At 48.4% G+C, this 13,094-nt stretch overlaps 1 protein-coding gene across 1 annotated transcript in view; it reads left to right on the forward strand.

Annotated features, from left to right (window-relative positions):
• The window catches only part of HYDIN (HYDIN axonemal central pair apparatus protein), a 3,273,799-nt gene that overhangs the window by 2,348,136 nt on the left and 912,569 nt on the right, over nt 1-13,094 (forward strand). The window contains exon 56 of the mRNA XM_069654775.1: nt 7,895-8,063. Within this exon, the coding sequence (XP_069510876.1) occupies nt 7,895-8,063 (169 nt within the window). The remainder of the gene's footprint in view (nt 1-7,894; nt 8,064-13,094) is intronic.

The raw sequence follows: 13,094 nt of genomic DNA on the forward strand, positions 1-13,094 counted from the left end.
CCATAGAAAGTGGATTCACTCGAGAAGTTCCAAGAGATCTTCCAAGTACAGGCAATCGGGCAACAAAAAAAAATGTGTTTAGTTAAGGACCCCCTATCCCAATCAGGTTAATGGTTGATTGATTGATTTATTTATTTATAGAGCGCTTTACACCAAGGCGCTGTACAATGGAACAACAAAATACAGAGTAATAACAACAAATAACAATGTGAGCAAAGTGGCAACTTGAATCATTCAACAACAAAACAGTGCAAAGAGCAATTGACCGAGAGGGGGGAAGAAGTGGAGTGGGAACAGGAGAGTAAAGGGAGGGGCGGGGAAGGATTGAGTGAGTGTAGAAGGAAGGGAGAGAGAGTGTAAAATAGAAAGGGAAGGTGGTAAGGGAGGGGAGGGATTAGAAGAGGGGAAAGACGGGGGGAGTAGAGAGGGCAGAGGGGGCTTCAAGGTGGGGATTGGAGGAGGAAGGATTTAAGGGAAGTGCGAAATGAGAGGAGGGTAGTGGAAGAGCGGATTGAGAGGGGGAGAGAGTTCCAATGCAGAGGAGCAAGAAGTTGGAAAGAGCGGAACTGGGAGGAAGCACAGGGGGAAGGAGGTACAGAGAGAAGGAAGTGGTCAGCGGAACGAAGGGAGCGAGAGGGGGAGTAGAAGGAGAGAAGGGAGGAGAGATAAGGAGGGGCAAGACCATGAAGGGGTTTGAAAGCAAGGCAGAGAAAGTGGAATTTTAGTTGTAGGTGGAAAGGTAGCCAGCCTAGTCGAGAGAGCGAAGAGGAAATGGAGTCACGGGAGGTAAGGAGACAGAGGGTTCGAATGGCAGAGTGGTATATAGATTTAAGAGGGGCAAGCTGAGATGAGGGAAGACCGAAAATTATAGAGGAGCAGTAGAAGAGGCGGGAAAAGATGAGTGATGAGTGAGGAGATTAGGAGTTTGGTAGCATGGAATGTGAGGGAGGGATGGATTTTGCGAATATTGTAGAGGTGGTATCTGCAGGAGCGGGAGGTGAGTGAAATGTGTTGCGAGAAGGTGAGAGAGGAGTCAAAAAGAACACCTAGGTTGCGAGCATGAGTGGAGATAGGGAGATTGGAAGGCGGAAAGTGGATGAACGGGGGAGGAGAGGGAGGGGGAAGAGAGTTAGCGGGGAAGAAAAGGACTTCGGTTTTATCAGTGTTAAGTGAGAGAAAGCGGGAGGACATCCAGTTCTTGATGGCTGTGAGACAAGAGGAGAGTTTAAGGTGGAGGTCAGGTGTGAAGGAGGAGAAAGAGAGAAAGAGTTGGGTGTCGTCCACATAGAAATGATGGGAGATGCCAAAGGAGGAGATGACGGGGGCAATAAGGGAGGTATAGAGAGAGAAGAGGAAAGGGCCAAGTACAGAGCCTTGAGGAACACCGTAAATAAGAGGGAAGGAAGGAGAGGTCTGGCCTCCCCATGAAACGTCAAAGGAACGAGAGGAAAGGTAAGAGGAGAGCCAGGCGGATCCGACTCTGGCTCAGTGGGCAGCCGCAGGCTCGCCAGGACCCCGTAGAGTAGAGAGGGGGCTGGTGAATGGACGGAGTGCACCGAAGCCGCAGAATGGACACGCAGATTTGCCTCAATGATATCCGGACTCTGGAGCCAGCACAGCGGATGGACGCAGGCTTGGCCGGGTCCTGTGTGGTGCAGAAGAGGCTCACAAAGCGGCGATGTTGGTTAACCACCGGGACTCCTTGTATGGAAGGGGGGGTCGGGACCCAGTGTGCTGAAGAGGATCCCGGTGGTCGGGAGAGATCCCAAGTTGGATTAGGTGCTGGCTTGGTAGGTGGCTGTGACCCAGGAGAGGTGCTCCGATGGCTGCAGAGGGCGGATGGAGGGTCAAGGGGATAGTCCCTGGCGTCAGGTGTGCAGTGGTGGTGCTCTGGTGGCTGCAGCGGGCGGATGGAGGATCAAGGGGATTGTCCCTGGCGTTAGGTGTGCAGTGGTGGGAAGGGATGACTGCCGCCTTGGAAGAGAGCGAGGCGGGGAGGATCCCGCAGGGCCAGCCTGACAGCACATTGACGTCCTAAGACTTCTGGTGTGAAATGTTCTCTATGTAGGCACATATATGCCACCAGCTAACCGTTATTATGGACATGCCTTTCAAAGGCGATAAGTATTTTAGCGTTAAGGTGTCTCATAGCTTGCAAATGTTAAAAGATTTTAGACTGATGACCAAGCCTCTGGGTCCATCGGCCATGGCATTACCGTTTTTCATGCATGACAGTATCTGTCAATGCATGCGACTCAGCAAAAGCCTTTTTCAGCAGGAGAAACATTCATGTGACAAAGCCTGCACACGGGCCCTGTCATGGAAGAGGGGGAGCCCACCCCAAACAACCTGTGGTGCCGGCACGATTGTGTACAGGCCCTCTCCCCACCCTACCTGTGATGATGGCGTTATCCCCGCCGCAGGAGAACACATACTTGGAGAAGCCACAACAGGCAGCAGCAGAAGGAAGTCACCACGGAGCAGTAGTCCGCACTTTGCCACAGCATGCAGCAAGCAGCATAACACCGGCCGCAAGAGAAAATGACACAAAGGTGACGGAGTCTTTTTGCAGTGTCCACAAATAGAGGCCTTATTAATGACGATCCCACCAGCCCACCAGGGAAATTAAAATTATAAGGCACACCAGAAGGTCTTAACAAACGGGGACTCCAGTCCCTCAGAAAGTATTTTACTTATGCTGCCAGAAAAGCATGCAGGGCTTACAGGCTCTTTTTGAAGCCTACCTAAGCATTTTACCTACCACACCCCCTTGAATCAAGTAAGTGATTGGACAGGGTGAGTAGCCAATCCTGGGAGGGCATGGGGTATTTAAGGAGGCGCGTGTGAGTTGTGCAGTGTGGCTTAGTTGGTTAAGTAACTGAGATGGAGGAAGGACATCCGAGAGACCAGAGGAGGCAAAAGTGAAAAGGAGTGCTGAGGCTATTGATGAGAGGGGGCGTCTGTGGAGTGCTTGTGTTTGAGAGTAAGGAGTGTGTGAAAAACTGATCGAGTAGAAATTAGTAGTAATTGCAATAGTTGGTATTAGCAGAAAGTGGTTGTTGGTAGTAGTGGGCGGTAGTGAGTGGTGGCGACAGTATTGGAAGTGACTGCAGTGGTAAAAGAGTGGGAGTAGAAGGTGTAGTAGTGAGGAGGAAGGAAGGAAGGAGATAGTAGCAGATGTATTGGTAGTAGAGTGGTGGTTGGAGATGGAGGAATAAGGAGAGTGGTAACATCTAAGGCTGGTGGTAGGAAGGCAGAGTGTGAGAGCAGAGGATCAATAGTACGGCCTAAGGGGAACAAGCTGGGGCCCAGTGCAGAGAAGGGTCAGAAGAGTGTGTGTGCAAAGATAACAAGTGGAACTGGGTGGAAGGAAGCACCAACCCATACCTCCCATAGAGTACCGGGCGGGGCTAGGTCAAGGACAACTAGAAGACCCCTAGGGAGGCAGCCAGCTACTGTCTTGGGGATACCCCATTTAGCCTAAGGAAGAAACAGACAGTAGGGGTCACCTTGCAGTATTACTAACCCCTGTTACAGATGCCTGCGCTATGGAGGAGGAAAAGGCTGGGGTAGTCGAGTTGGAGAGGGACAACCCTAGTGCCAAACAGCCTAACTATCCAGTAGGCCCTAACAGCTATTTTGATTGTTGTAATAGCTACTGTAAAGACCATTAGAATGTATTCCCGTCTCCAGAGTGGTTTTTTGTGGCGGGGGCTCAGTCACACTCATGAGGGGTGTGAGGCAGGCATGGTATCAAGAGAGACACAGACTCAAAAGTAAAAGTTTGAAAACCTTATAAAACTTTGTAGGGTTGGTGTAATGCCTAACTGGCCCTAACTCTAATGGGGTTGTTCCCTCAACTGATGCTTCTAAGGTCCGTCAATGTATGGAAGTCCAAAACCAAAATCTGTATGTGTCCAAACCTATGTTTGCCCTCACTCTTAAAACAAATGTGATGTCAGGTCTTCCTAAAGAAAAAATGGGGGTTCAAAAAGAAATGTAAACCAAGGCTGGTTTCAGGTAACCTTACTGTCGGGTTTAGTTCTGCCGGTTTAAAAATAGTTCAATGCAAAAAGGGGTGCCCTTGAGATCTTCCAGGTGGGGCTCTTGTAGCAGGATAATACAGTTCACAATGTCTCTGGGTCTCTTGGGGTTCCCTTTCCTAAGCGCTGACCCCTGTGGTTCCAGAGGAAAAGTCACAGTTCTTTTTAGGCCTCTCAGGGTTCTCTTCTTCAAGTCTAGGCCTCTCTCTTTTTTTTTTTTTTTTACTTTAGTTTTTATTGGCATTTTCCTATTAAACAACCAAACATATGAACCCCAACAGCCCCCCCCCGCCCCCTTCCTCCCACCCAACTCCGGGTCTGAGAGTAGTACAATGTTCCAGCATTTGCTCTGAAGAGCGATTTCGTCAAATCGCCCCCCGCCCCACCCAAGCGTGTCGTTGTGTTGTGAACTAATCCGAATATATAAACCCCCTCAAAAGTCTGCTTCTCCGGGTGCGTCCACTACTATGCCGAAGAGTCTCCCAGCAGGTATTCCAACAAGGCTGCCCAGTCAGCCCTTAACCTGAGATGCTTTCCTAGAATTGAGTATGTAAGCCACTCAAGAGCCACTGAGTTCCAAAGCTTAGCCACCCATTCGTGATCCTGGGGAGGGTCCTTTGTTTTCCACCTGCGGGCCAGTACCATTGCATAGAGCTTACGGCCTGCCTTGCTCTTAATCGCTGCTAGGCCTCTCTCTTTTCAACAATGTCTCTCATAGTTCCTTTTAGGCCTCTCAGGGTTCCCTTTCCCAAGTCTAGGCACCTCTTAGGTCACAAAGTTCACTTAAAAGTTCACAAACACAAAACACTAAATGTTCACCTTGTTAGGTTGTACCTCTCAAAGCACAGTTTATGTGGTGAGGTTGTAACAGCCTTCCCTTCACACTGGAGGATTTTGCTCCCACTTCACTCTCTGTGTAGCTCCCCCTTTTCCCACCTTCTATCAAGTGGCGCTGTACACCTTGTTCAGTCAACACTTGGGGGGGTTTCTGAGACTTTGAGAATGCAGTGCTTTTGCTCCTCCGCATGCGCGACCACTCTTGATTCCTGGCCCCTCTCCTTAGACCTTCTGGTACCTTTTGCCTATCCGTGCTTCTTGCACACTTCCTTTGCCTTGTCGTGCCTCTAGCATACTTTATTTCTGTTCAGTTTGTGCTGCTTGCACCTTTCTCACTTTTCCTTCTTTCGGGTCGCTCGCAGCCTCTTTTCTTTCCTTCCTTCATAATGTATTGTTTCTCCTTTCACGCCGCTCGTTCTCCATTTTTCTATTACTTTCTCTTGCTTTTTTTAATTACTATTCACCTTGCAGTGCTATATATATATATATATACATATACATACATACACACACACACACACACACACACACCACCACCACCACCACCACCACCACCACCACACCCCCCCCCCCACCGGGACAGGTCAGATACTGATACTTATAGGCTGAATAATCTGGCCTTGGTTTTTATACAACTGGGGTGATTCCCCTATTCCTGGTACCCTGCAATGAAAGCACTAGTCTTGACATCACCTCCTATGGTCTGAAATGCGGCAAGATAAATAGGTATCAGGGTCAATGCCATGCTTTTGTCTCATCTGACCCTCCTCACTGCCACTTCTGTTCTGGTACGATATTTCCACCTTCCTCATGGATCAGGGACAGTGGGACCTGCATATTCCATAAGGATTCAGGAACTTTTTCCTCCTCGCCTATCGTCCCGTTGGGATAACGCATCCCACCTGGGGTCTTCCCATGGGCCCAACCCCAGACTCCCCGACCCAAGTGATCCTCCCTCGCCCACCCCCAGGGTTGGGATCCAGAAGGGATGGCCCTCCCCAGACCAGGATTCTCGGGGTCTACATGGGAGAATAACCCGAGGTTTCTCACAGGGGGCAGACGTTCAGGAAACCTGCAAGTGCCAGGGGCCAAAAGAAAGAGGGCTAGCCAGCCTGAGTCTTATAAGGGGGTGGGGCTATTCCTTCACTGTGCAAGTGTTCCAGTTGCAGCGACAGGGCAATATAGTGATGGTCCTTTTTGACAATACGACAGCACTGCATTAGGATACTGGTGATTCCGAATCTGTTATCCAGGCATGCTTTGCTTCTGAAAACCTAAGCTACCAAAGCCATATTAGACCTGGTGGTGGGGGCCTGGTGACAGAGGCTGAGCAAGCTGAACCCCTGTCCTTTTGCAGATGATGCAGTCAGCAGCGGATTGCTCCTTTCTTGACCTAGGTGGAGTGAGTGTTAAGATTTTTACCTCATGCCAGTTAAGGAGGGCCTGTGGGTCTCCGCTCTGAGCGGATTCCTGGTCTTTCTGTCTATCTTTATGTAGAGGCCCGAGCAGGTTTCCATTTTTGAAAATCCTATTGTGGTCTAGTTCCTGAAAAGGTTGATTATCTTTATCTACCAGCACAATACATCCAGGCACAGCGGGATCTGAACCTGGTCCTAGCATGCCTTATAGCACCAGCATTTGAGCCCATGCACAGTTACAGCTTTAAGTTTCTCATGAGAGAAACTGTCTTTTTGGTGGCCATATGTTGCCCAGTGGAATGAGTGAGTAACAGACTATGTTGGCTGACAGACCTGACACAGTATAAGTAAAGGAAAACGTGATGGTTCAAGTGAAGCCGTCCTTTCTACCAAAAGTGATTTTCGAATTCCAAATCGGTCATTCTATACAACTTTTGAAATGTTTTACCTATTGCATTTTCAGCAGGGTAGAGGAGAGGCTCTGCAGTCTGAACCCCAGTAGGGCCCTGAACCATTATATTGTCAGTTGAAATGAATACAGTAACTGTTTGTGGCTTTTGGCCACACATCCAGAGGAGTGGCTGTGAACAAGCTGACCATCTTCCGGGAGATTGTGTCATGCATTAGAAATCCTATGGCAGTGCACAAGACTCTATCAGAGGGGAAATATGGTGCATTCTATCAAGGGACATGCAGCTTCAACTGCTTTCATGATAGAGGTGCCAGTCCAAGAGATCGTAATGGCACCAGCTTGGTTGACTCGGCACAAGTTTGCGATGCACCACTTTTTGGATTCAGACACTAGGGCTAAGGCTTTGTTTGGAATATCTGCGGTGCAGCACATCCTTAGTCGAGAGCTTGTGTCATTGTCCTGGTGCAGCTTAGGCCATTCCATCTGAAATTGTTAAGAACAGATGGGTGACTTGTTCGAAGATAAGGAATCTGCAGAGGAAATAGTATCCATTTGCAGAGCAAGTTATGAACCTTGTGGGCAACATTGATTATGATCGATATGATTTCTCCTTTGCAGATATCTTATTTGCAATCTCTTCCCCCCCTCAGTCTACTGCGAATGCTCCTAGCTGACAAAGTATCCAGTGAACTGTTGGGCTTGTGGCAGGTGACCCCACTTGTGCTCTGGACAACCTTACTTGCCCTCACTACACTGCGTTATAGTTGGTACCACCTTGCACTGTGTCTGCATGGTTGAAATTTGAACAGTTTAACCACTACAAGTGTTTTACCGAGTTAGAGTGCCTTTAATACTAGGTTGCCATATGATCCTGTATAGTAGTGACTAAACATCCTCTCTGAAAACATTACTTTCGGGTGGCTAGTTGATGGGCTATTGTAATTGCTCCTTCTTCAGTTACTGGTGTTCACTTTTTGAAGTTGTTTGTTACAGTTAATACTTTCACAGTAATAGTTTTAATTACTTTAAAGGCAACTAATTGAACTTTGTACTGCATACTCAACTGTATTGATAATCTTCTTCATTGTGAGCAATTTAAATGTTTTTTAATGGGATTGCATAATTATGTTTTTTAATTTGAGGAATAATGTGATACAAATGTGTATATTTTTGCTACTTTACAGCTTCTCTCTGGAACCAGCGGCAGCTGATATATTTAATCTCAGCTCCATCCTCTCCATCCTTCCCCAGAAGGGCACCCTGGGTCCCAACGACCGGCCCGCACAAGTTCAAATCATCTTTAACTCCAAGAAAGAAGTTGAGATTGCTGATAAGCCAGTACTGCGCTGTCAGGTAATTTGTGCTACCCAAATCTGTCGTGTACTGTGTTTTACTCTCACTGGAAGACAGTGGAATGTTAAGCTTTAACGAAAGGGTTAGTCTGGGGCAAAAGTGTAAAGGCTGTTTGTTATGCTGGATTTTCAGAATCAGCCCTTTGGACAGACTCTGAGAGGCCACCCTATTCTAGACAACCGGGAAAGGTACAGATGTCTAGCCAAACTCTATAAAGGTAGTATGACTCGGCAGTAAAGTTTAGACTTAGTAGAGTGTCTGAGTATTGAAGGGTTCAGTTAAAAACATTTAGCACACTCTTAACACACATTAGGCATAATTTAGACAAATACAATTATTTATTTAGGTCTTGGACAACTCATATCAATAAAAAATCACAGGCAGGTAAATCTCTAAACATAAACTAGTAATATATACACATTTACCTTTTGCGGTGCGCTGGCTACAGAGCACCAACACTTTACTTTTAAACACAGTAAGATCAGCAATAGAACACTGTAGCAAACAAAGTGATGAAAAGACAAGGTAAGTAATAAACCAATTTGAGAACTAATAGTTAAATAGAAAGGAGTTAAAGCGGCGCTGTTGAGCAGCCAGAGGGAATGGCAGTCTAAGAGAGAGCTCCGGCAGAATCCTGGAAGAAGAAATATCCTTATGATGTCGGAACTGTGACCACACACCCACCTCTAAAGGGAGCTGATGCCTTGGCGCGAGCCCTGTCCAAGAATGGGCCTGATCGACGAACTGGGGAGAGAGAACAGACTGCTCACATATCCTGTGGCGCTAGGGATTAATCAACGGCGGCACTGACATCCATGGGAACTTGTGAAGAGGGAACGCGATGCCGGCCTGAGGAGGAGCTGAAAATCCTACAATCCACTCCGTGCTGATGCGTGGCAGTGTGGCAGTAGGAACTCCTAACGGACTCCAGTAGAGGTGGCGACCACTCCTGACCCGGCTATCCCGTGGATGTCAGCGGACTGCAGGGGGATCTTGATTGCTCCGAACTGCAGCGAGTGAGGAGGGGCGCGAACGAGTAGGACAACGCAGGGGTGTTCTCGCTAAAGCTCCTTACCCGGCGGCGCAAGCCACCCAATCACACAGTCGCTGTTGCTGCTCCCCCCCACCTGTCCGATTGCTTGATAACCACCAGCCGGGCTAAAATGAGCCAACACGCCCCAGGCTGTGCAGTGGACACCACACTGCATGCCTCAACACCACCATCTCACTGTATTTGGAGTGGCTCACATCCCTCTCTTCTCTCTTGCTTGAGGGGGGAGATATAATTTAATACCAACATTGACATCCACAAGAACTGGCGATGCCGGTTTAAAAGAGGAGGGACCAAAAGCCCTGCAACCCGCTCCATGAGTGGCAGCGGAAGCACCAAACGTACTCTGTTAAGAGGTGGCAACCTCTCCTGATACAGCTACCCCATGGACACCTGCAGACCGCTGTGTAACTTGATCGCCCTGAACTGAAGTAAGTGGGGAGGGGCGTAGATGAGCGTGACACCTCGGGAGGTGATCTCGCTGTCGCAGTTGCTCCATTCCTGGCGATGAGAGCCACCCAAACTCAGTCGAGTGCCTGCCCCCCTCCCATCTGACTGCTTGATAACCACCTTCCGGGGCTAGAATAAATATAAGGTGATACACCCTGGGCTGCGCATTGGAAACCACGCTGCGTGCCTCTCCACTGTCATCTTGCTGTGTTTGGAGCGGCACGCAACCCTCTCTCACTGGATGAGGGGGGCATGATTATCCCTTTCCATACCGGCCATCGAGAGGATAAATACTGAACTGGACAGCCTATGCATTATCTACTGGTGGGACACTGGGACTGGTGCGATCCCTGGTGCATACTAATCCTGATATCAATCCTCTGTGTGGGCAGCAACGGAACTGCTTGATAATCACCAGCTGGAGCTGCAAGAAGTTGATAAACCCTGGGACACACAACAGGTACCATATTATGTGCCTCACCTCCGCCATTATTCTATGCTAAAAGCGGCACACAATACCCCCCTACTTGATGGAAGATGCATGATTGGCCCTGTTGACACCGACCACTGAGTGAACAACACTGAACCGGTCAGCCGCTACATTAAGTCACTACAAGGAATAGAGCCAAACCCTGAACATACAGATCCTAATCACAGGCTGCCTCACACACAACAGCAGTCTGTGCACTCAGACACACCTAAACAGGCAAAGAGGGATACGTCCAGGATCCGCGCATTGCAAACTCAGTACGGAACCGCTACACCCACTACCTTAAGGCAGCAACGCAGTGGACAGCTCTTTGTCACACTCAGCAACTTGGCAAGGCGACATATCAAAACCCATGAAACAACTGATAGAACTCAGACCCGTAGGGCATCATGACCAAAGGAGCTGGGGAGAAAGGCATGATGGACTCATTCACCCCGCCATCGGTAAGCCAGGTTCAAGGAGAAAGTTCGAACAGCATCCCTAGTGAAGCACGCGAAGATCAACTACTGCAGGCAATGCAGAGTGGCTTAATGCCCATTAATGTCAAACTTGACGATATCGTGGCAACGATTGGATCTTTGAAGTTCAAGCTGGTGAAGGAGACTGCCTGTATCAATGAGGCTAAAACCAAAATCGGAGATACAGAAGATGCGGTGGGAAGACACGTCCGAGACATAGCTGAACTAAGGTCCGAACTCACCAAAATACGTGGCAAGTGCGATGACCTTGAGTCGCGTTCAAGGTGAAACATACTTTTCATTGGAATACCCCGAGGCGGCATGCTATTCACCCATGGAGCCGTTTGTCGAAAGCTTGCTGACATCCATGTTTGGGCCAACCAAATTCTCCACACACTTCCTGGTTCAGAGTGCCCACCAAACTCTTGCACCATTGCCTAGGCCAGGTGCCCGTCCACGCACGATCATAGTGAGTCTACTCAATTACAAAGGCAGGGACCTCATCCTGAAATTATCCAGGGAGCAAGGGACGCTTAGATACGAATCTAGTAACGTCCACATCTACTCGGACTTTGCATCTGGAGTACAAGTCCTGAGGCAGTCGTATGAACCGGTGAAGAAGCTACTCAGGGCCAGAAGCGTCCCATACGCCCTTATGTTTCCTGCAAAATTGCATACACAACATGGAGGCACAGCACATTCTTTAAAAAATCCTTCAACGGCCATAGTCTATGCCGAGGCAATGATCCCACTTCCACCACACGCCCAAGGGAATGACCAAAATCATGGTCCTTATGTGGAAGCTCATACAGGTTTTCGTGATAACAGTATTTGATTTTGACAGGTTACATTTTGATTGAAGCCGGGGCACACGGCAGTGGATCTTGCCGTTACGAGCGATGACTGCTCACTGCCATCCCCAGTGTTCCACAGTTCATTTTGGGAAACATCATCAAGTTGGGGCAGATGGTGCGGGAGGAGGGCACAATGGAATGTTGAGGGAGAGTTACAAGTAAGGGAGTTTGTAGAATTCTGGGGATAGGAAGAGAGAAATGGTAAGTTAAAAGCTGACAGTGTTGGGAGGATTGTTGAATGTGGGAGACACTATGCACAGATTTGTTACCCAAAACACGAACATAAAAATTGGTGTGGTTCACAAATAAATGCTGGGTGAAACAATAGATTTTCTATCATGGAATATCCGGGGCCTGAATAATCTGATTAAAGCCCGGAAGATTGCGGTGTACCTTGAACGTCATTCCCCCAAAATTGTAATGCTACAGGAGACACATGCGCTGGGAGCGGTGCATGAGGGGTTTGCACCGAAATGGAGCTGACAGATGACTGTTCCAGCGGGAAAATGACAGGTGAGAGGGTCACACTTGTAAACACATACGGATCAAACACAGATGATCTGGGATTTTATGGCCAGATATCTGGGTTATTGGCAAAGAAGACCGAGGCTCCCATTATATGGGTAGGGGACTTTAATACCATCCCGGACTTACATAAGGACAGATCTATGACCACACGACGTGCCCCTACTGCTGCAGAAAAAATGATTAAGCAAGCAATAGTACAACTGGGCCTTATAGATGTCTGGAGGGAGAAACACCCTAGGACGACTGAATACACGTACTACTCCACAGCCCATGATGCCGCATCGCGGATTGACGATTGGCTATTTTCATCCACGTGGGCCCCACGACCTACCAGGGAGCAATATCCTGCCACAAACACTTTCAGACCACTCCCCTGTGGTGATATCACTGGAACATACTGATCCACCTCACCCCCGCCTGCTCTGGACCATGTCACAGAATGCTCTTTTAGACAACACACTGGTTGAAGACCTACACAAGACAATAGCAGGGTTTTTTGAGATCAACAAAAACTTGGTCTCAAGTTACGCCACAGTATGGGAAACCTTTCAGGCCTGGTTGCGGGTCGAGCTTATTTCAGTTACATCCTTAGTACTCAAAGCCATTAGACAGGAGCTTGCAGGCAGAACGTAGGCTACATATATTAGAGAATGAGCACGGCAACACAGCCGATAAGGCACTACTGGGGGTAATTAAGGACAACCTTTTGAAATTTTAGACATTGGCTGATCGCGAAGTACAGTACATGACAAAACCTGTGAAAGCTTGTCGATACTGATAGGAAGACCGACCCGGACATGTCATGGCCAGTATAATTAAAATTTAGGGAGAGGGGTGAAACCCATTACTGGGATTGAATGGATGACAGGAGCGTTTCGCACATCCAATGATTCGCTCTCATCTGGCAGAGCCCCCGGTCCTGACGGATTAGTCATAGAACTATATAAGACATACGCTGAAACACTAGCTCCATGCCTTGTCAAGGTTTGGGAGGAATCACTGAGAGAGGGGCAATTCCCACCCACACATACCGAGGCCGTAATATCAGTACTCCCGAAACCAGGTAAACCACCGAATGAGGTTCCATCTTACCATCCATTATCACTGATTAACATCAATGCCAAAATGTTTGGGTAAGTCCTTGCAAACAGGCTCCTACCACACATAACGTACCTGGTGCTCTCTGACCAAGTGGATTTT

Source organism: Ambystoma mexicanum, chromosome 1p (assembly GCF_040938575.1).
Source record: "Ambystoma mexicanum isolate Mex_15411 chromosome 1p, UKY_AmexF1_1, whole genome shotgun sequence".
Classification (NCBI taxonomy): domain Eukaryota; kingdom Metazoa; phylum Chordata; class Amphibia; order Caudata; family Ambystomatidae; genus Ambystoma; species Ambystoma mexicanum.